We start from the raw sequence: 24915 nt of genomic DNA on the forward strand, positions 1-24915 counted from the left end.
GTAACCCAAATAGCCTCTGATTGAGTAGTAACATTTCAAAAGGGAGCTCTCTGTAATTGGTGCATAATCCCTTGGACTTAATATAATGGAAATTATTTGGGTCATCACAGCTGGTTTCATCACTATGAGGAAACAAAAACAAAACCAACCAACCACAAAACAACCAGCTCTTGAATGTGCAAGCTATCTGCTCTCTCTGTGTAGCATCTCCGTGTTTCTATCCAAGGGTAATTAGCTCGATTGCATCCATTTTGGGTGTGCACTGTTTTTAACACTGCAGCTACAATTCTCTCCCCCCTCCCCTTATTTTATACCACGATCTACATGGGGAAAAAAAAGTCTCCTTCTTTCAAACCTCCCACACCCAGGAAATACATGCGCCAGGCTTTCATTTCTTTGTGGCTGGTGGGTTTGTTTCTCCCCCACCCCTTCCTAAGAAAGAAAAGACAGTCAAGACAAATGAAGACTTCATCACCATGATCATCACCAGGACAGCTGGGGAGAGAGCCACCAGGGGAAGAGAGGGGGAAGTCTCCCAGCAAGTCTGCGTCATTCTGGGATACAGTGTTTCAAAGAAGTGAAAGTATTTGTCACCAGCAGGCAACAAGGTATAATAATGCCCCAAAAGGGAATGGGGTGGGGGGGTGTTTTTAGATGGAGGTGGAAGTGCTGGGGGAAAGGGCGGTGTCCTCAAACAGCCTATTCTTGGTAATTAATGGGCTTCTTGCTAAAGTGACATTTTCTCTCGCCAATTAGTGGCTGTGCCCCTCCCCTCCCCAGTATAAAATTAACACTTGGCAGGGAAGCGAGGCTTTAACCTTTTCCCACCCACCCCAGAGCCGTGGGGTGAAGGGACGAAAGGGAGGGAGGGAGGAGACCCTCCCTACCCACCCACCCCCGGTTTCTGCCTCGTAGTTGCCACGTTGGATCCTCCCTCTCCTCTGGCGCTTGCAATGGAGCGGGGCAAACAACCAGGCGAGCCGCAGCGCCCGGCTCCATGTGATCGAGCCGAACCCCCTCTTGCGAGGGACTAGCGGGGGGGCGGGACGAAGGGAGGAGCGGGGCTGGGGGACGGGAGCCTGTTGCCCCCTCGCGAGTTAGCGGCTCGGGCAGCCTCGCCCAGCCGCCTGGATGTGCAGAGCGCCCGGCGACGCGGCAGCCGCGAGCTGTAGCGTGGCCGGGAGCCCAGCGGCGCGAGCAAGCAGGGTCCCCCCCGCGCTGGTTCCTCCGAGCGTGCCTGCGGCCGCCCGGGCGCTCTGGGGCGGGCCGCCCCCTCCCCCGCCGGCGGCCGGGGTCTCCCCTCCGGGCCAGGCGCTGAGTGACGGGGCACGCGGCCAGGCTTGAAGAATGGCATGCAAAGATGGTCTCTGCCAAGGAGCTAGTGATCGCGATGTCCTCGGGTCTCTGCATCACCCTCCTGCACTTCCTGTGCCTGGCGACCTGGTGAGTCCCCCCGAGCCAGCGGCTCCAGGCCACCTGCCCGTTGATTGATCCCCGGCGCGCTGGCTTTGGACCGTGCGTCTGACCCGAGGCAGGGGACGGAGGAAGGAGGGGTGGGGGTTGAAGAAAACCCATCCTGACTCCTGGCTGATCCTACCCCCCCCCCCCCCCCAAGTTCGCATCTACAATGATAATGGCTTGTCTGTTCCCCTGGCAGCGTCACCGAGCCCCCGGGGCAGATCAAAAAGGAGGAGAAATTATGGCCGGAGAATTTTACAAGCATCCTGAACAGTCTCCTGGATGGTTATGACAACAGGCTGCGTCCTGGATTTGGGGGTATGGTTACTGTGCACGGTCCCTCCTGTCTGTCAGTCTGCCTGTGTGTCTGTCTGTGGGGAGAACTAGGTAGGCTTTGTGCGTTTAAAAAGCAAACCAAAGTAATGATTCTGATTTTGTTATTGACGCAAGATAATGTGAAAATACCCCTCCTGCTCCCCCCCTCCCAAAAAGACTGTCCCTCAGAGTCTGAGGAGAAGCTATATCAGTGGGAGCGAGGAGAGCAAAAAGCTGGATCTACTTAGATCCTGCCAAATACTGCTGATTTTTGATCCCCAGAGTGTGCCATCAAAATAAAGAGCAAGTCTAGCTGCTCCTACTGCACCAAAAGAATCTGGACTCTGGAGCGGAAGTGCCATAGATCCCCAAGTCCAGCATGTGGGTCCTGACACATGTAGGCAGTAATAGCCCAAATTCCACTACATAGAACCAGTTTAGCTATACTGAGTGTGCCAAAAATATCAGCATAACAATGCAAAGACTCAGATCTGTCACCTGAGCACTGTTGGATCCTGCTAATTTTTAGCCCCCACCTCCCAAGTTCCACTGTTTAACACAGAATGGGTTTAGCTGCTCCTACTACTCTCTCAATATTTTGAGCCCACCATATACTGGCATAATGGGGCTTCAAAAATAGGTATCTGACACCTGGATCCAGCTGGATTTTGGCAATTTTTGGCCCCCAGATCCTATATGTACAATCTAAACAGAAACCAGCATAGCTACTCCTACTTCACTGACAAATCTGGACCCTCCTGCATCTGCTCCAACAGTACTAGGGGAAAATACAAATTGGGTATCGGACCCTGTCAATTTTTAACTGAAATGCCTCAATTTTTGCCTTTTCTTTAGAACAATATTTAGCTGGCTCGAGGTGCTGAATCTTGGTTTTTATGGCACTATTGTGCCAGGAAGTATTGGGGTGCCAGGGTTTTTTTTTCTGGCACTACAGGCGAAGCTAGACAGTATGTTCTCTCTTTTGATGGTATAATTTGGGAGATAGGGACCAAAACCCATAAAGATCCAGATAAATCCAGTTTTTACTTTTTCCTGGAATTAGGGGATTAAAATATAGGCTTGGGAAAAAGAAAAGTGACACAGCATCTCTGCTGATGCACCAGGCTGACCAAGACAGTCATGGGGCTTCTACCCATCAGGTTTGAATGAGGGCTTTATGTAGGCTTGTTCTGTGAACTACTTTGCTCCTGCCCTGACATACCTTCTTCATACATTTGATACATCTACATCAAGCTAAAACACTCCATGCACATACCAAATAATATGCACGCATGCATGACTTTACCGTACAAGAAAAACACACAGAGCACCTTTAATCAATTTTTGTTTATTTTAGATGTTTTTTTACCTTGTGGAGTGGGCTTTCTATAAGCTAGGCTTAGGATATTAGGTGTAAATAAAGTTAATCTTGTTAAAGCATGGGTGAAGATAATTTACGCAGATGGTCTTTTGCAGTTTGACTCTCCTAAAGACAGATTACTCTTCTGCAGGTTTCTTTCAGAGGGATGTGCTGTGAACAAGACTTCGTTATTCTGTTTTGAACACAGTTATTAAACATGTAAAAATATACTTTAAGCAAAGTATTGGAATGCTGAATCTGTAACCAATATACAGTTCATGGAGATTTTATATTTGCAGCTTATTGTGTAAATACAGAATAATTAAAAACATGTTATTGGCTTTTTAAAAATTCTAACAGGAAGCAAAAGAGAATTCTGTCCTCCTTTTCACCTCCCAACTACAAATGTAAATAGTTTAGGGTTTGCAGGTGAAAGGAAAACCCAGAGTTCAGGTTGAAAAATGTATTTTTGGTGAATATTTTAAAGTATGGGGACTAGATGGCTTGTTTCTTCTAGTAGCTAACATTAAAACCACTCACCTTTGAGTTTTAAAGTTATAAAGCTTATAAGTAATACATGAAAAATACTTTAATTTTTTAAGAAGGTGTCTTTAGTTGCAAAAGTTACCTTTACCTGAACTGGCAAGAGTCGCTTTTAGCATAAAGTAATGCATATAAATGTAGAGGTTTGATTCTTTGGCAGAACTCGGAGTAATAGCAGATGATTAATCATTAAAATATTTACATCCTCAATCATGTTTTTCCTTGTATTCTGGTCTTTGCTGATAAATATTTATGCTAAATGTGATTCACATCTTAAAAGTGGGTCATTCACCAAAGAATGCATAGTAAACAAGTGTCACAGAGGACATCAGTATTCACAGGGAAAAAGTACAATATGTTTCAGTAATGTCAAAGTTATGTCGCATGCTGACAAACAGCATAATAGTCAATGCTGAAGCTTATTCACCGTCCATAGCTCTTGCAGCTCCAAACAAAGCCCAAGAACTTATTTCCCAGGCATTATGACTTTAATTTTATACACCCAAATTCAAGGGAGTTATTTCTGATTTTCACTAGTTTAAGTGAGATTAGAATCAGACCCAGGAAGCTAGCCGTAGTTTTTGAAATTTTCTGGCATATGCCAGCTTTGCCACAATAACAATTTATGAAAAATTCTGCATACAGAGGCAAAATGGGAAAGATATATAATTTTTTTGGATGATTTCCTAAAAATGGGTTCGCTCCAGCTCCTATAAAACTGAATGGAAAATACTTTAATAGGAATTGGATCAAGCCTAATATGGATCCAAACACTGCCAACAACTGTGCTAGTTAATGCTAGTTTTGAGAAACAGGAGAGTCTGAATGAGCATAGAGACAAACTGCCATCTTACATTTAGAAGTGGTCCTACAAGTATGGGATTGAACCTCATGTAAAACTGGGGGTGGGAAAGCGATTACCCATTCTGTATCCGTTCTGTGGATAAATGGAGGAATCAGGTCTCCTATGCAAGTCAGGCTGGTGCCAGTCATTAACGATCAACTAACTTAATAAAACAAATACAAAACCAAAAACATATGCCTGGTTAGTGTGCATTGCGAGTTTTGCAGTTTTTGTACACAAAAATAGACATTTTCATTAAAAAGGCCATGATAGCTATGAAATGGTTTCTAAATTTTAGATGGCTGTTTTCAGAATAGTAGTGAATTTACAGATTTTGGGGGAGGGGAATAAGCTGATGAATAGTTTTGGGAAAGGGGAATAACCTGATGAATAGCAACATAAAACTAAATCGATAGCATGGCTTTAATTTTCCCAAAAATTAAAAGGGCAATTTTGTAGAAGAAAGTTGTGAAGTATAATCAGGAAGATTTCTAGTGTACAGCTGTTTTGAAGATAATCAGGTGCTGTTTCAGGAGTGGGAAAATATGTAGAGACTAACGAATAAAATATTGCTCTGTAAGGTTTGGAAGTACACAGTAGTAGAACTCAAGTCGATTACACTATCTGCAATATATATATATTCCATTACATTGCATTCAGTATTCTCACTAGAATTTAAAATGCACCCTGCTTTCCAAATCAAAACATTATGATACACTGGATCAGAAGAGCATGGAGCTCACAGTAAATACCTGTGATGTGGTTATGAAAAGAAAGTTATGATTTTGTATAAATAGTCCTCATCTGTTGCAAAATTGCAAAAGTATTACCAAAAATGGTAACCTGCCACAAAATTTTCAGAAGCAACAATCAGATGGAGCACCAGTTCCAGCCACAATGTGAATTCACGGCTTGTGTGTTTCCTTTATTTTATCATAATAGAAAAGGAAGAAAAATCTTTTATAAACAACTATAAAACCTGTGTTTTTTCTGAAAATTGAGCTTGTTCACATTTCACTGGTGATCTTGTACTAAATTAAGTAATATAATTGAAAGTGATTTTTAAAGGTATATTATTTACTTGAGTAAATACAGTGCTTGATTCTGTCTCATGCGTACTGATTTAATGCAACTCCATGGACGTTAATGGAATTACTCATGATTTACACAAGTGCAAGTGATATCCCAATCAGGGTCATACTTTCATATTTATAACATGCTTTTTGGTGTTTGTTTTCTTAATGGACTGTATAGTCCCTTAGAACTTGCGTGGTTTATCAGGTAAACACAGTAAGCCTGCTCCTGTTCCTATTGAACTACAAAGAATTCTGGCTGTTGCATTTAGTGTGAACAGGATCAGCACAAGTATGTATTTTTGTACATTTGCTGATTTTGAAAGCCTGTACCATTGAGAAAATAAACTCCAATGGCTCTTTCTTTCCCTGTAACACTTGATCTTTGACATAACCCCTACGGTAAGTTAATGGGAGTTATGTGCACAGATGTAGGCAAGTAGGTATTATGACTCTAAGGAGTTGATTGTGCCTTGAAGGCACACAGCCCAGCACAAGTGGTAGTGCAGAGCTGGAAGTCCCGGTGGCAACCTATGGAGTGGCAATAATTCCTGGAGCATGGGGGAGTCTACCTGGTACCCCACCCTCTTTGAGGTTGCAGCATGTGCTCCCTTCCCATATTAAGCCAGATCCACTGGCTCTTTACGAGGTAGACTGGGGCAATGATTGCTTTTCCCATTCACTTGGGGGAGGCTAGTGCGGATAGAGTTGTTCACTTGGAGCAGTCAATGAGTTTAGGGCACGGAAATGTACTGCCATTATATCTAGTCTCAGTGAGGACATGCAAAGGGGGGAGAAGTTTCCTGGAAACCTTAAATCCCCACCTGCAGTATGCACCCAGATAGGATTGGCACAGCTGAGCTCTGCACTCAGACACTTTTAACCATGGGGATCTGATTGAGAGACACGAAATAATGAATGGCATGGAGAAGGGAAATGGGGCCCTCCTGTTTTCATACTCTCATAATGCAAGAGCAAAGGCACATTCAATGAAGCTGAAAGGCAGCAAATTCAAAATGAATGAAAGGAAATCTTTCTACTGCAATCTACAACTAGCCTGTGGAAGCTATTGTGCTCAGATAGCATAGAGTCTGATTCTATAAGCTATCTGGGTTGGAAGGGACCTCAGGAGGTCATCTAGTCCAACGCCCGCTCAAAGCAGAACCAATCCCCAACTAAATCATCCCAGCCAGGGCTTTGTCAAGCCTGACCTTAAAAACGTCTAAGGAAGGAGATTCCATCACCTCCCTAGGTAACCCATTCCAGTGCTTCACCACCCTCCTAGTGAAAAAGTTTTTCCTAATATCCAACCTAAACCTCCCCCCCCGCAACTTGACACCATTACTCCTTGTTCTGTCATCTGCTACCACTGAGAACAGTCTAGATCCATCCTCTCTGGAACCCCCTTTCAGGTTGTTGAAACAGCTATCAAATCCACCCTCGTTCTTCTCTTCTGCAGAGTAAATAATCCCAGTCCCCTCAGCCTTTCCTCATAAATCATGTGCTCCAGCCCCCTAATAATTTTTGTTGCCCTCTGCTGGATTAAGCTCATCGTGGTAGGATTCAGAAAAATAAGACCTTTTTATTAGGATAATGAGAATACGCTCAGAGACAGAGGATCTAATTAAAACATGAAAATGGATATAATGGATGCATCAGGGCATAAGACGACCACTGACTGGAGTTAGGAAGAAACTGTGGGCGAGTTGTCCATTACAGATAGTGGTGGGGTTTGTTTGTTTTTTTGTGAACCTTCCTCTGAAGCATCTGGTACTAGAGAAAGCCAAAGACAGGATGCTGGCCTTGATGGACCACTGGTCTGACCTGGTGGGGAAAGTCATATATTCTTACTAAGTAAACTTTTGATCTGCTAGGGATTGTAGTAATTTCATTGTTCATATAAATGACAACTAAGTTTAGGCAGGATAGACATGCCCAGCCTGTGTTTAATCACATATTATGCAATCTTTAGCTGCTCTTGAAAATTGACTCTGATTAAACCTTAATGGGCTAGTTTTGCTTTCAGCTGTCACCGGACTACACTGGTAATTCAGTCTCAATCTATGATTATTGATTCAGGGATTATGCCAACACCTATGCCACATAGAGACACTGACTGCCACTGTTTCAAAGTGAGGATTTCTGACTTTAAGGAGAGTTGCATCACTAAAAGTATTATACCTCCCTTTGTAAATTAATGGTGAAGCTGTGTAATTAACCTCTCTGTGAATTTATCCTGTAAAAAAAGCATGGGATCCAGTCTGGACATGATTAATATTTTTCCTTAAAAATCACTGCTATTTCATGGACTAATGAAATATACGTTAGGTTTAAAAACAAATTTTGTTGAAAATTATTGATGTGATTAATTCCACCCCCCGTTTAATTTAATGTGTGGTTCTAGTCTAAAAAGTAATTATGCAAAAGTAGCCTCTTTTTTTTTTCAACAGATCCATTCCTGTGTGTATTTGGGTTTTTTTGCCCTGTTAGCCCTGACAGAGCTGATGCAGCTAAGAGGCAATATGATGGATTCTACTCCTTTCTGTTCATAATCTACAGGATTGCTTACTAATTTCTAATGAGCTATACCTGTGTAAACTCACTGAAGAAAATGGGTTTACACAGGTGTCACTGAGAACATAATCTGAATGCATGGGGGCTATACAGGTTCACTCAGGGCATTATTTGGTCTGCACAGTCTTTATTACTAGTGATAATGTCTGAAAATGAAGCTTGACTGTCAGAATCTAGACTGAGTTTGACAAGCTGGCAGTTAGAGAAATGTGCTCTCTTCCCCCCCCCCCCCCAAAAAAAATCCCCTGTACCTTGTTTATATTTGTAAACTGTGCCTACTTAATCTGGAAATAATTGAGAGACAGTAAACATGGATTCCCATGATGCCACTTTACACAGTCACTTCACAGTTGTACTGCACTTGAATGATAGACATAAGCATTTTTTCTCAGCTTTTAATTGATTAATAACTTCTGAGGCTCAGGAGGATTTGCCTGTTTCCCCTGCAGAGCCCATATCGGTGAAAGTGTGCATGGATTCTTTGTGGAGCTGAACAGCTCCACTCCAAGCATTAGGTTTGTTACAAAGGGTTGTTACAAAGGTCCTTCCACCCATCCTCAGGGCACACTCTAGCTGCTCAGTGCTCAGCATCTGAGCATCCGTTCTGGAGAGTTTGCACTCCCTACCAGTCCAGAGAGACCAATACATCATTTGTTAATGGTTTAAGGCCTACTTCTGAAAATCCTTAGAGCTCCTATTGTGAGCAAGAAATACTTGAGTGAGGGAGGGCTTGTGGGGTAAGGCCTTTAATTTAGACTTGACATCCAGTAAGCCAGAAAATAACCACAAGCTACACTGGAAAAACAGAGAGGTAATTTAGTCTGTTTCTAGAGGATAGAAAAATATTTACAATTATGAGCCTCTATTAAAAATTCATACATAGCTTCAAGGTTACATCATATGGCCTAATGTACTTATTAAAAATCATCAGTGGGCTATCACTGGGAACTGTGCCATGAAGCTGATTGGTTTTCCAGGCAATTGTCCAGTCTTCCTCAGATGGTTAGATTGGATGAGTCAGGGGATTATTCCAAGGATATAGAACTGTTTACCTGTAGTTGGCTGTTTTGAATATAACCCAGGCTGGTTGTGACTGAAGTCATTACCATCTGTCTGCTGTTCAGTGATCTATGTAAAATTAGCTGGTGATATTTGTCCAGTTCTCAGTAGACAGGTGCCTACATCATGAAATTGGCACCAGTACCACTCTTGTTGGCAGTTTCAGCAGAGAGACTAAGAGTTGAACAGGCAAAGAGACTGAGCAGTCTCCTTATTCCTAGAGAGGGTCAGGGTTCAGGCACATGGGTAGGTGAAGGGGCACTGGTATTTGAGAATTGATTATGCCTATGCGGTGTCTCTCTATCTGTCTGTCTGAATAGGCTGTGGGGGGTACATTGCCCAGTGCTATCTATCTTGGACCTTCCATGACCACTAAACAGTCACTTTAAAAAATATCCTACTCAGTTACCATGACTTCACAATTTAAAACCAAAATTGTGGCCCCCTTCAGGTTTCCTTCTGCTATTCTTGCCGATTGCTCTTTAGGTTTTATTTGAACTATATTGGTTGATGGTTTCCCAATCCCAAATGTATGTTGTTTTCCTCTATTGTCTAGCCAGAAGGTACCTAAAAAGAGAGAGTACCAAATCATCCACAAACAGCTTTTGCTGTACCAGTTGACTTTAGCCATACCTTTGGGGACAGTCCTAAAACAGATTATGTACCCCAGTGGTCAAGGGACTGTTCTCCCAATAATGGTAATAACAATGCTTAGCACCTAAATTGCACTTCACACACAGAAGGCTCTGCGCAAACTTTAACCCCTAATTAATTTCCTAATTCTTCTGTTCGAAATTTCTCTAATGGTGAAATTTGCCAAGGTCCATACAAGGCTTTCTGCACCATGTAACCTCCACATTGTTCCTGCAGTCACCCTAGAGTTGTCCACTGAGGATAGGGTGGCACAGGGGAGGAGATAATAGATTAAACTTACAAGGCTCCAGTAGCCCAGAACCTCTTCATAGGAGGCATTGGGAGGCCTGTAGTTACAATTCAGTCCATATGCTGGAATAGCAATCACAGGAACCCTATGCTATTATCCTGTGGCCTGTTCATAGTTTTAGGGGCTGGAATCTGTTTCTTTCAGTAATTCATTAACTTCCCTGCACACACCCAATTAATTCTAGCTTTTTGCTTGAGTTGATTTTAATCCTGCATGAGGAGATCTAGAAGCATTTTATCTTGCAGGCCGTGATTCAGGCTTGACAGTGCCCGTAGCGGTGTGTAGGACGCCCCTACTCCTTAGTGGATTTAAAAAAATACTAACCACCAGTGTATTGTAAATAGTTCCTTATTGTTTCTGAGGATTTGTTGATGTGCAGAAACATTCACGTGGTCCAGTGACAAGCAGTTTTTACTGATCAAATCCAGTGTTAATAGGCTTCTGTACAATCCTTTGCTTAAGGTAATTTAATATATAAATGTCCACTCTATCAATAACAGCAGGTTAGGGTTTTGTAGCAAGTCATTCTGATTACATAGTTAATAATCTCAAGATAAGTGGTACAGTGCTTTCATGCCGGAGTGTCATTTAGTCTCAAGTCAAAGTGACCGGCTCCTACTACACACTTCCAAACCACCAAACAGTTTAGCATGATTGGTAGCCTGTGGCCAGAGAATAGGAGAAGCAGAGTGTTGCCGGTTAGGATGAGTGGTAGAACTCTAGGTGAAAGTTTGAACATTGCTTGCATTCTTTATGTCTAGTTCTGTAAACTACTGTCATTAATATTTCAATTTTTACTTTTGTAAGCCATGACATTCCCCTAAAAACATTTAAAATTAAATGATTTTATTTACAGTGACATGATTTCTGGGTTGTAATGCCTTAAAATGTAAGGAATTAATTTCAGTATCTCACTGATATTAGATGAGACAACACAATTGAAGTTAGTGAACAGTCCCTTAATTTTAGGGGTGTGTGTGTGTGTGTGAGAGAGAGAGAGTTAGAGAGAGATCTTCTCTGGGAGCTCCTATTTCCTTCTTTATTCTCCATTAAAGATCCCTTTACATGGTGTGAATGTGTGTGTGTCAGGGGCTCATTAAACCTATTCCAAGAGTTGACTAGAAGTAGTTGCTAGAAAGTCATATGCTCCTTTATCACAGCTTCACATCACATTTACTTCTGCAGCAGAGCTAATCAAAAGTTTTCCAATGCATCATTTTTCCACCAGAAAATGTCATTTTGTAAAGATGGAAACTTCCCGTGGGAACGTCTCTGTTTGGCCGAAACTTCGTTTTTTTGGGGGGAGGGAAGCGCTTTAAGATTGAAACGTTTCATTTTGATATGTTTTTGGAACTGATTTTCTGTTTCAAAATGACTTTTTGTTCAGAAATTAATATTTATAAACAAATCTCAAAATTGAAATGAAATATTTCAGTTGACCCAAAAATAACTTTTTTTTTTAAAATTAGGAACAAAACATATTTTGAAATGTTGGAAATTCTGCTTGTCACACAGCTCTACTCTTAAGTGCTTCTAGCCTCCACCTACCTGTGATGTGAGGGTGTAACTAGTTACTCAAACACTGGTCCCACGAGGTACTGTCATTAGACCTCTGTGTTGCCTAATTTGAGACTTTAAATCACTTTCCTGGCCTTAGTTTTGCATCTTCTGTTTCAGGATACTCCAAAGTGTGATTTCATTTAATACACTCTGTAAACTTGTCATCCATGATGTTGCAGCTATTTAGTAGACCAAAATAATCAGTCTGTGTCTGCAAGAATCCCCCATTCCAATGGATGTTTGTGCCTTTGGTGATTTTGATGCAGTTATAAAGTTATAGCAATCTGTGAAATCAAAATGGGAAAATATACTTTGAAAAGAAAGAGGAAGTAAAGAGTTTGAGGAATGTTAAAACTCAGTTGCTTAGAGCTAACAGATAAAGTAGCTGATTAAAGTGATTATATAATCTAAAATACACAACTAATATTCTTATGCCCTTGAGGAATAGAGATTAGTGTTGGCATTTTCTCCTAACTTTTCCTTAAGACATTGTGTGCAGACTGTTCAATGGAATAATTTTACAAACTTTTAATTTGCTTTTGGTTTGTAGTCTGCAATGTGTGCGCTTGGCTGAAGAGACAAATAGTTCATTTGTTTGCAAGTTGTCTACTTTCTTCTTTCCTTTCATTTCTGCATTTTGATTTAAAATGACATCTGTGCATACAACAGTTTTACAAGAGACAGACATTCTTTGCCTTTGAAACAAAGTCTTCAAGTTTTTATGTGCTTCTTATTGGATTGTAAGAACTATCAAAAAGCCCGAGTTAATATAGACTCAGATAATGTCTTTTCTTTAGAAACGTGAATCTCAGGAGACTGGAAACCAGATCAAATATGTCCGAAAGCTGTTACCGTCTATCTAATGGCTGTTTAATAGCATATATGACATGAGTTGATGGTCCAAGTTAAATTGCTATTGGACTAGTGCCCACATCTCAAAACACCCATTATAGTTAGTACTATTTAGCACCCCTTTAGCTGTCTCAGAAGGGATAGATTCAATTCCCATTAACGGCTACAGAAGTCTTTCCATTTTCTTTAATGGGAGTTGGATCAGGCCCTTATTAGTTGCTGGATCCTTATTGGTCTTCTGGAGGTGGTTTCTCTATAGAATGGCAAAGAACAATGATGGGTTTAGCTGGAGAATCTTTGCAGTGAACTGTTATTTCCCATGCTGTATCCAATCTATTGACAAGCATAGGATATAAGTATTCAGTGCAACTTTCATGGCCATTGTGCTAATATCAGTGGAAGTAGCAAGAATGGGTCAAAGGTAGCATACTGCTTACAATACTTGTATTCCCATTAATTTAGTAGACTTATGCATGTTAGTAGTAGTAGTAAATAACTTGGTCTTGGTAATAAGGTTTTGCTGAATCAGGTCCCTAATTGTTTAAAATACTAATTTGCTTAAGTCTTTCCATTGTGGCACCTGTTTTTTTATCCATTGAGTCAAAGTATATTTTCTGAGTGAGAATTTGCATTGTAAACATATATGATTTACTTATTAGAGAATTACCTTCACTTGCATAATTTACACTGTGCAACTGTTGTAAATTACAGTAGGCTTCGTTCTGAGAACATGATGTCTATGTATTTTCTTCTGATTAGTCCAAAGAATCTTCAGAGTGACAACTGCATAAAATGTGGCTTACGTGCTGATATCATTTTTGAGACATGTTAACCTGCAACATTTGATTTTTCTTGCTCACTTCCTTTTTATATGTTAGGTCCTGTTACTGAAGTCAAAACAGATATATATGTCACCAGTTTTGGACCGGTTTCTGATGTAGAAATGGTATGTACTTCTGGAATTAAAATACCATTTTCTGGTGCTGAGAAACCATTAACTGCAGTAAGGAGTGAATGCTTAATTCATATGACTTTGTACTGTACTGTCAGTCATGCAAAGTAGGAAAGATTACCAGCAGCTTAATTTGTAGGCTATAATTAGATAGAGCAGGCCTGATTCTGATCTCATTCAGACTGTTTTTAGACTGGTAGAAAGAATTGACATCAATTACTTTACAACAGATTTATACTGGTGTCGGAGCCAACTAAGGCCCAGTGGGGTATCTGAGAGCACTGTACGGAGAGCAGATGATTTCTCTGATGAGGTCACAGAAATGCCTTTCCCCTCTGGAGCTAGCGTTTCTCTGCCTCCCTAGCTTATTAGTATTTAGTATTTATTACTAATGGGTAAATAATGACATTATTCCCCAAATATTTGTTGACATTTTCACTTCAAATGAATTTGTCATCCATCTTCATGCCCCTCTTGACAACACTTTCACTAAACATTCAAATGAGAGTTTTACCAGAAAACCAGTTTGCAAAAAGTGAATGTCAAAGTGACATGCATGAGTAGCCACAGAAGACAAATGTTAAATGTACACACATTTGTGCCTGAAAGGCTTCCACACTCATTCAAGGCCTGATCCAGTCCCATTGACTCCTATGGTGCAAGTCCCAGCCCTTAATAAGGGGAAAAGAAAATATGTTGTGTGACTTATGTGGCCAAGCGCCAAAGCTCAAATTATGTAGATACATTGCTAAGCTTTGGAGTAAAGTTTAGACAAGATATTCTTCAAGGGCCTTATGGCTTTTGTATAGCACCTTGCTCGTTAAGTGGTTGCACTTGTGCATTAGGGTGCTATCCAGCATGAGTAAGAACATCAGAATCTGGCCCCAAGTAAATCTGAGTAGTGAATACATTTGAGATAATTAAGTATCACCACAGACTAAAGACTGTATTTGTCAACTAAATTATTAATTGTGAATTATTAGCTCCGCTTATTTAATTATACAGCACTATGGGTCTGCTCGGCACTTTACAGGCAACTAAAATTGGCAAATCTCTGCCCCAAGGCGCTAATGATTTAAGGCTCAATTCTGCAACCGTTACTTACGCTGAGTACTTTTTACGGATGCAAGCAGCCTTATTGAGCTCAATGACATAACATTAGACATAATACAGAATTGCAAAGCCATAAACTGAATTGGGCATGATCTAGCAAGGGGTGAGAATGAACACAAGGTGTAAGGGGAAGGAGACAAAACAGGACAAAAGCAGTGAAAGATCATGAGCAGGGCCGGCCCAAACATTTTGGCACCTGAGGCGGGGAGCTCAAACGACGCCCCCATGTCCACTCGCTTGGGCCAAAACTTTGAAAGGTCTCAATTCTGCCTTCTTCCTGTTCTGCTCCTCTCATGGTACTGCTCTGCTACCTACCCCAATAAAGTAGAACTAACAACTTAAAATGCCTTGTTCAAAAATTTTAAGTAACACTTAACTTTCAAATGCCTGATCAGCAAATTTAACTTTTCTTGTCTGCATAGTAAACACTGGCATTTTTATCTGTTTGAATAATCAAAGTGATGCTTTCCGTGCCTTCTTGGGTGCAAAGATTTGAATTGCTTCTCGTGAAGGTCCACAGTCTGGGCCAGCTCATGCTCTATTGAGATGGTTGCAAGGCCAACCAGCCTCTCCTGTGTCGTGGAGCATAGATGTGTTTTTATTAACTTCAGTTTGGAGAAGCTGCATTCTCCACTGGCAACTGTTACGGGAAGTGTTAGAAATATGCGCAGAGCAACAAAAGCATTTGGAAAGAGGGTGGTCATCTTATTTGTGCACATATATTCCAGAACAGCCTTCGGAGTTGATCCTACTGAAATGTATCTTGAAAGGGCTTTCAGTTCATCACCTAAATCGCTTGCATCAATATCGCGCATATTGTCATATGTCAACACTGTCACTAGTGCCCTGCATTGCTGGTGTAGGTCGTCTTTAGGTATAGTGAGGAGTTTTGGAAATCATACAACATCCCAAATATACTGCTGTGTTCCTTGAGCTGCATGAAACGTTCTTCAACTGACTGTATTGCACAATCTAGCACCTGGTTAAAGAATTCAACTTTGAATTGTTGTTTGGGGTCTCTTATGGGGTTATCCCGTGCCCTGTAATCAAAATGTCTGCTTCTTCTTGTATTCTTGAATGGGTGGGAAAATAGCTTCAGTGTGAAGTTCCTCTGCCAACTTCTGTGCACTCTTCAGAACATTTTGAAATCCCCCATCTGACCGGTAAGCTGTAGGTATGACTTTGCTTTGTCCAGTTGTTCCGTTGCTCCAGATAAATCAACACCTTGGAGTCTCTTGCTTACAATATTTATTTCAAATGGTATGTCATGCCACAACACTAAGCCACACAGAAATTTGAAGTTAGGTATGTTTCTGGTGATTCCATTTCCCTCTGCTACTGTTCTCCCATGAAGAGTTCCTGTCATAGCATTATCCTCCATAATGGTAACTATGGCATCATCTATCTTCCCAATTTGGTGTTTGATAGGCTTTATTGCCTCCACTCTACTTTCTCATCGTGTGGCACTCGGTGGTTTCAGTGTCAGAGAGGATGTTCCCAGATGTTGCTTCAGAATTTGCCATCTAAGAGTTGATGCAGAGGAAAAATACAAAGATGCTTTGAATTACATTAAAAAATTCAGCAGCCTCACTAGAAGCTGATGCTGCATCACTGACCACCAAGTTCAATGAATGAAAACTGCATGGGACATAAAAAGCTCGAGGGTTTAACTCTCGGATCTGTGTCTGCACTCCTCTCTTCTTTCCTCTCATGTTGGCACCATTATCATAGCCCTGACCTCTCTTGTCAGCTATCACAATTCCCGTATCTTCCAGCTTTTTAAGAAGCACATTTGTCATACCAGCTTCTCTAGTATCATCAATGCCAATAAATTCTAGAAAATGCTGACAGTCACCATTGCAGGGACATTTTCACTAGGTTCTCTTGTTACAAAACGCACCATTAAAGGCATTTGTTCCATATGGCTGATGTCAGGTGTGCAGTCCAGAATAACAGAGTAATATCTTGCTGACTTCAGATCTGCCACAATCTTCTGTATGACTTTTGTTGCCAGTAACTGTATGATTTCATTTTGAGTGGTTTTTCCAAGTTAGTGGTGTGTGTACATTTCTTGGGTGGTGACTTCTTAGATGCTCCTGGAGTACAGCATCAAACTCAGCCATCAGCTCCACAATTTTAAGGAAGTTTCCATTGTTTGGCACATACAGCTGACCTGAAGTGCCACGCAGTGCTAGGTTAAGGGTAGCAAGCATTCTCACAATGGCAATGAGCCTTTTCAGAACATTTTACCAGTAAAGAGACTCTGATGCAATCTTCTCTTGATGCTGATCATCTATGGTGGCCTTTAACCTTAGTCTCATCTCAAGCTCTTTCCACCTATGGAATGCTCTCTGATGATTTGCTGCCTTCTCATGGCGTGCCAGATTTCTAGCCAGATTTTTCCAGTTCTTTGTTCCTGTAGAACCCAATGTGGCTGGAACATTAGACTGGAAGAGTTTGCAACAAAAACAGTATGCAGCATTCTGGGTTTTTGAGTACATAAGCCATGGTCTCTCCACTTTGTCGCCATTGGGAATTTCACACCAGTAATGTGTTGGATGGAAAGTTCTATTTTCATTGTTTTTGGGAAACATGAAGTTTTTCATTTGCTGTGGCCCAAGCAGTACAAGGAAGTTCCTCCGGCTACTGCTCAAGTGGGTCCACAGTTCTAGATCATCTAGACTTAAGGAACTAAACAGCAGCAGCTGTTTCTTGTGCCTCCACCATACTCTTCTCTGATCTACACTTTTCTTCAGGAATGTGCCTGCTTACATCCATTTGAGATGGAGATATGGATGCTGCAGTGGCTGCCAGGTCACCTGCAGTCTGACTAACTGGAAGATCAGGCATCTCCTCACCACTCACATCCCTCACTGGGGCCGGAAGGCTCACCGTGAACATTTGTGTCTGTGTATCTCAGGAGAGCTCCTTCCTGCTTAGATAGAAAAGCTTCCTTTGCTTGCTTTCTTTTTCTAAGTGCTGCCCCAGAGGGGCGTTTTCTTCTTTCACTCATGACTGCTGTTCTGTCCCAGCTATAGTGACTCTCAACACTCAGTTGAAGAGGACAAATAAGCAGGGCCTGAGTGAGGGAAGATATCAACGTCTTAAGGGCTTAACTGGCTCCTACTACTTCAGTTGACTGCCTGTTCTCCTCAAGTGGGTTCAGGGAAGCAGCAGGAAACAGGAAGCTCCCGGAGAAGCTGGTGTTAATCAGTCCAGGCTCCTGGGGGTGCTAGAGAGGTACATAAGAGGCTCCTCCTCCTCTCTCTCTCTCTCTCTCCCTGTAGCTGCTGCTGCTTTGTTATTCCCTCTCAGCTTTTCTCCTGCCTGCCTGTTATGTCGCTTGTGTCCTCCTTCCTCCAGAACAGCACTGCACCATCTCTGTGCATCTAGAGTGGAGAGAATACATATGCACCAGCAGCAGACACAATTTTCTACACTTTGGTCCTAGTGGCACCTCCCCACAGTCTGGCACCTGAGGCGGCCGTCTCAGTTCACCTCATGGTAAGGCCAGCCCTGATCATGAGAAATGCATATTGTTACGTACTCCTTCTGTACACAAAACAAGTTCCCCAAGCCAAGCCACCTGTATCATACAATAAAATTAGGAGCCCAGCCCTACAAATCATTGCTCATCTGACTAGTCATTAATCACATGAGTAGTTCCAGTGGTTTTGAGCAGGCCCAATGATTGATTACCCGTGTGAGGAAGGATTTGCAGCATCAAGTCTCTAATGAGGAGGTTTTACGTTTCATACGCTTCTCGGAAAATTGTCAGAAAGAAATTAGATCACAATAATTTTAAGATGTTTTAGCACAAAACTGAAGTTGCATAACAGCTAGAGGGGATAATGCCCTTCACTGTTAAACCAATATTATGCGAATAAGACAGTGTGCAAGTGCTTTGATATCCCAAGATAACAAGTACCATGTAAAGATTCCTTCCTTCATGCATTCATTCAGGTGTGTGTGTTCTTGTTACATATTCATGGCCCTAATCATGCAAATATTTGTGCACATACTTTATTTTAAGCACATGAGTAGTCCCATGTTAGTCAATGGGACTACGCAGGTGCTTAAAGTTAAAACGTAAATGTTTGCAGGAGCAGGGTTTATTATATACACTTTTTGTAGATGTGACAAAAGAACTATTGATCCCTTTTCAGTAAACCACCTGTTTTGTCAGTTGATATTAGATGTATATTTTCTTGTGTGATTTTGGTGAACTTGGGAGAAATAAGAAATCATGTGTCCTTATATTTTCAATCTGTCCAGCTGTAAAAAAAAAAAAAAAAAAAATCCATCGATTTTTTTTTTACAGTCCATTGACACTTTACACATTACTCATTTTGTTTCCAGTTATATGCTAGAGTACAAGCTTAATTGTCTGCTTCCTGCAATTTTATTAGATTATAGTAATTGCTCCTGTATGATTAAATATGTATAGCAATTTATTTATATGACTAATACGGGAAATTAAGGTATTAAGAAGTGTACAATTCACTTTAATTGGTAGCAATATATTTTGTAGTTGACTTAACAACATTTACTTCGCCATTCATTTGTTTGCTCCTAAGGGATTTTTACAGGAAACCTACACATAAAAGTGTAACATTTGTTTTTTCTACAATATACTATAGGAATACACAATGGATGTCTTCTTTCGTCAGACATGGGTGGACAAAAGATTAAAATATGATGGTCCCATTGAAATTTTAAGACTTAATAATATGATGGTTTCGAAGGTGTGGACACCGGACACTTTTTTCAGGAACGGGAAAAAATCTGTCTCGCATAATATGACAGCCCCAAACAAACTCTTTAGAATAATGAGAAATGGCACCATCTTATACACAATGAGGTATTCAGTTTATTTGTTTGGCTTCTTTCAATTACTGTAGAGAAAAGTTATGCTGCCGAGTGTCCAATCCAAACCAAAAGTGTATTCAATTTGTTTCATTATAGGCTTACCATAAGTGCAGAATGTCCCATGAGATTAGTGGATTTTCCAATGGATGGTCATGCTTGTCCTCTCAAATTTGGGAGTTGTAAGTTACAATTATGAATTTCTTGAAGCTTTAGTTTTAAAAAACAGATGTGGATTTTTAAAAATTCTTTGTATCATAACTGAAGTTTCTGAATACTAGGCTTGAGCCACATGCCTTATGCATAGAAAAAGCCCATTGACTTCCATATGAGTTTTGTTGATATAGGGGCTGCAGAATCAAGCCCATAGTGCTATCAAGGCAGCAAATTGACAAAGGGGCACAGATTCAGATATTAAGTTAAACTCCACCTCTCTGACCACACGGATGTTTCAGGGCCTGATCTAACGTTCACAGAAGTCCGTGGAAAGATTCCCAAGGACTCCAGCAGGCTTTGGCTCAGACCTTTTGTGTCTGATATAGAAAGGAAAGCTTTAGAAATCCAGTACCAGATATCTGTAAGATCTCCTAAATTCTTTTAATATTCTCTAATGGTAACATATTGGGCCAGATTCTGTATTGCCTCCATCTTGCATAGGGCACAAGAGAGAAGAGGAGCCAGTCATGGCTCCCTGTTTCTCTGTTGTGCCCCCAGAGCAGTTCTGAGCGGCCTGGGGACCACCTAGGGCTTGCTAGATCACATTACAATCTAATCTAGTCCCCTAGTCCAACCCCTGGCATGTCTCTGTGCTGCAGTCGGATGTTGTGGACAGTGTGCCTGCAGGGAGCTGGTTGCCAGCTCCCTGTTCTCTGGCCACCCATTCCAGTGGAAGTTAGAGCAGTAGGGCGTGTACTCCTAACTTCTGCTGCTGGCATTAATTCAGTTTACACCAGTGAAAAATCAGGCATAGGGATTGGCGTGGCTGCCCCACCTGCCCTGAAACTCTTCATCTTCCCAGATGGATGGCAGCTGGCATAAAAGGTGGCTATGACAACAGCCATATAGTAGCAGAGATTCCCTGTATATAGGGAGAATTCTCCAGGGGGATCACTGGCCAGTTTAAATAAATGCAGTGGAAATTGCACTTGGCAGACTGGAGTATCCAACCATATGTTCAGTGAAATGATAAAAAGGTCATACTCATTTCACATGTAAAAGGAGGGCTGGATTTGGCTTTAACATGAGTTTTGGCTATGTAGAGACTACATACTAGGCAATATCACTTTATTTCATATTATTATTTGAATATTTCTTGGGGACTGGGAATATATTTTGGCTGCTGGGAATTTTTTTTACAGGCCTTCAGATTTTGGCAAATATTTTGAAAATTTCTAGCTTGGCATAAGCGTTATTTCCTTAAAATAAATGTGTCCCCAGCCTCTCAGATGTATCCACCTGGGGTATGTCTACACTGATTGTAAACCTGGGCTCAGAGTTAGGTTTGAGCCGAAATCCCTCTTCTGTCCACACACACACGAGTCTCTCAGACTCAGGTCAGCAAGAACTCAAAAGCTGGGTCCTAGGACCCAACTGGCAGGGTGTGGATCTAAGATTGAGTTCCTCTAGTTATGTCTACACTCCCCCCACAAGTTCATGGTGGTTCCATATGTATTCCATTGATTTCAATGGGCTTTGTATCAGGACCTTAATGTGGTGTGATAAGACACTTCTATTTAGTCATGCTAACAATATGTTGTTTTAGATGCATATCCAAAGAGTGAAATGATTTACACCTGGACAAAAGGACCTGAGCAGTCTGTGGAAGTTCCTGAAGAGTCTTCCAGTTTAGTTCAGTATGACCTGCTTGGGCATACTGTATCCACTGAAACTGTTAAATCTATTACAGGTAAGAATCTCGTCAATGTGAATCAATTTGAGATGCGGAATTAACAATGTAATTTTGTCCTAGCCTTTTCTATAAGGTATTCCATAGTTTTTACTGACATATTATGTATATGCATATACACGCTTAAATCAGAGCTCAGGTTTTCGTTCTTCATATTACCACTTGCAGATTCACTATAGTGGAGTCCATAGTCCATTTGGAAAGCAAGTATGAGGTCACTAGTCAGAAAGGCTAGATGAACGTGTGTAATGATTGCTTAAAATGTAATCTGTAGAGTTAGGAGCCATGTAACTAAGGCTGTTAGAGGTCTTGAATTCCAGTTATAAAAATACTTTCTCGGTGCTCTGTCTGTATTATTTGGGAAAATACTTGCTTTTGTTTGGCAATGCAAACAATTCCAAAGAGAAATACAACATGCAGAATATGTTGTTAAAGTAATAAATTAGAACTATATTCAGAGTAGCATAGTGGTAATCACAACAGAGCCTGCTGCTGCTATTTGTGCTACTAAAATTTCTACTAAGGCAAGTGACAATATCAAGGTAGACCCAGTAAGTGAAATCTCACTGATTAGCTGTTTGATAAAATTTGTTTTAAAAATATTATCTGTTGTTGATTTGTTACAAAATTACATTACTAAATCCTTGATGTTTGGTACTGTAAAATGAAATGCTGTGGCAGGACAAAGACAAAAATTAAACAACAGATTGAGGAATGTATTTGACAGATTTCTCTTTTTTTTATTTCAAGATAAAAATATTTTCTTAATATATCTGGATATTATTAGCACGAGATGTTGTTGATTATCCATAAGATAATAAGACAAACCTGATCACTTCCCTGCCACTCCCCCCCTCCCCCCCCAAAAAACCAACAACAACAAAAAAAACAGTTTCTGGAGACCTCTTGCAGTCTAAGCTTGTTGTGTTTGTTTGTCTTCAGAATACTAGCTCAGAGATGCATGGAGTAAAATCCTGTTCCTGCTGAAGTCAATGGGATTTTTGCCATTGACTTCAAGGGGCGAGGATTTCACCTGTGGTGAAGACTGGACTTCAAAGCCATGTATTCTGTACTAGACTGTTTGTGTTACTTTTCCTGTAATTAAATTCTGGATTTCAATTTAGGCTTTTTGTAAGGGCCTCCTGTGATATCATTAATTAATACTGTAATTTCTAGCAGAAGGGTGTGAATTTTCATGACTCTGTGTGTGTCTATATGGGTGGTGACTGGTGGAGCAACTCTACCACTACAATAGAAATCCTTTGGTTTTGTTGTTGTTGGGTTTTTTTTGGAGAGGAATTTCCATTGACTGGAATGAGAAGATAAGGGGGTAGATTGTGCATGGTTCTATTCTGGGAAGAAAGTGGCACAGGAGCCTTCCCTGATCTCCTCTGCAGGGTGTAGGACAGTCTTGGGACCTAATCTTGCAAACTTCTTTCTCTTGTGAGTAGTCCTGACTCAATGAAATAGCCTCTTGATTTCAAATGAGTAAGAGTTCATCCCCTCTGAAGAGGCCTGCTCCAAAATGGACTGTCCCTGCTCTTCTTGGTCTGGCCTGGTCTACTTTTTCGTCTCTATTCCCTACCGTAGATTCGTAGATTCCAAGGCCAGAAGGAACTGTTGTGATCATCTAGTTTGACATCCTGTATAACACAGGCCATATAACTTCCCAAAAATAATTTCTATCAAGTGGGGGGCTGGAAGACTAGAAACATTGGCATTGCCATACTGGATCAGATCAGGTCCATCTAGTTCAGCGTCCTGTTTTTGACAGTGGTCAGTACCAGAAGCTTCAGAAACAGGTATAAGAAATCCCCAAGTGGACAACTTAGAATAACCTGCCCATCATGGAATATTTTTCCTAACTCCTGTCAGTCAGTGGTTGGTGTATGCCCTGGAGGATGAGAGTTTATAATCTATATCTATCTATCTATTTATATATACAATTATCCTATCAAATATAACTGTGAATGTTTGAAGGCTCAGTTTACCCTTCCTTTCTCATTCATTGTTTTATACACCTCTGTCATAGTGATAAATGTACAAACAACAGTGTCATTCTAAAGCTAAAGTTAAAATAATGACTGCTATAGTACTATTTACATGACTTTCTGAGACTGGTTTTAACCATTATTGTAAATCTCTTTCTCTCCAGGCATTTTGTTTTCCAAATCCCCATAGTTCTGAACCACTCCATGTTAGCTGAGAGTGGGTCTGATCCAAATGGAAAGATTCCCATTGACTTCAATGGCAGTTGGATAAGACCCACCATTTGCATTTCATTCTGAATATTTCTCACACTTTTAATAATGATGGCCACCTTATGTAATGGTTGTTAGACTAAATTAACTGATACCAGTAAAAAGAAAAGGAGGACTTGTGGCACCTTAGAGACTAACCAATTTATTTGAGCATGAGCTTTCGTGAGCTACAGCTCACTTCATCGGATGCATACCGTGGAAACTGCAGAAGACATTATATACACAGAGACCATGAAACAATACCTCCTCCCACCCCACTGTCCTGCTGGTAATAGCTTATCTAAAGTGATCATCAAGTTGGGCCATTTCCAGCACAAATCCAGGTTTTCTCACCCTCCGCCCCCACCACACAAACTCACTCTCCTGCTGGTAATAGCCCATCCAAAGTGACCACTCTCTTTAAAATGTGTATGATAATCAAGGTGGGCCATTTCCAGCACAAATCCAGGTTTTCTCACCCCCCCCACCCCCCTCCAAAAACCACACACACAAACTCACTCTCCTGCTGGTAATAGCTTATCCAAAGCGACCACTCTCCCTACAATGTGTATGATAATCAAGGTGGGCCATTTCCAGCACAAATACAGGTTTTATCACCCCCCCCCCACACACACACACACAAACTCACTCTCTTGCTGGCAATAGCTCATCCAAACTGACCACTCTCCTTACAATGTGCCATGATAATCAAGGTGGGCCATTTCCAGCATAAATCCAAGTTTAACCAGAACGTCGGGGGGGGGGGTAGAAAAAAACAAGGGGAAATAGGCTACCTTGCATAATGACTTAGCCACTCCCAGTCTCTATTTAAGCCTAAATTAATAGTATCCAATTTGCAAATGAATTCCAATTCAGCAGTTTCTCGCTGGAGTCTGGATTTGAAGTTTTTTTGTTGTAAGATAGCGACCTTCATGTCTGTGATTGCGTGACCAGAGAGATTGAAGTGTTCTCCGGCTGGTTTATGAATGTTAGAATTCTTGACATCTGATTTGTGTCCATTTATTCTTTTACGTAGAGATTGTCCAGTTTGACCAATGTAAATGGCAGAGGGGCATTGCTGGCACCCATGATGGCATATATCACATTGGTGGATGTGCAGGTGAACGAGCCTCTGATAGTGTGGCTGATGTTATTAGGCCCTGTGATGGTGTCCCCTGAATAGATATGAGGGCACAGTTGGCAACGGGCTTTGTTGCAAGGATAGGTTCCTGGGTTAGTGGTTCTGTTGTGTGGTAT

At 41.1% G+C, this 24915-nt stretch overlaps 1 protein-coding gene across 2 annotated transcripts in view; it reads left to right on the forward strand.

Moving 5' to 3' along the window:
* Positions 1–1352: 1352 nt before the first annotated feature.
* The window catches only part of GABRA4 (gamma-aminobutyric acid type A receptor subunit alpha4), a 71342-nt gene continuing 47779 nt past the window's right edge, over positions 1353–24915 (forward strand). Inside the window, exons 1-6 of one of the 2 annotated variants that reach the window (XM_077814585.1) lie at positions 1353–1381; positions 1658–1776; positions 13460–13527; positions 19287–19507; positions 19612–19694; positions 21275–21418. In XM_077814585.1, coding sequence (XP_077670711.1) covers positions 1353–1381; positions 1658–1776; positions 13460–13527; positions 19287–19507; positions 19612–19694; positions 21275–21418 — 664 coding nt within the window. Of the gene's footprint in view, positions 1444–1657; positions 1777–13459; positions 13528–19286; positions 19508–19611; positions 19695–21274; positions 21419–24915 lie in introns of both variants that reach the window. The other variant, XM_077814584.1, reaches the window with a different exon arrangement.

Source organism: Eretmochelys imbricata, chromosome 4 (genome assembly GCF_965152235.1).
Source record: "Eretmochelys imbricata isolate rEreImb1 chromosome 4, rEreImb1.hap1, whole genome shotgun sequence".
Lineage (NCBI taxonomy): Eukaryota > Metazoa > Chordata > Testudines > Cheloniidae > Eretmochelys > Eretmochelys imbricata.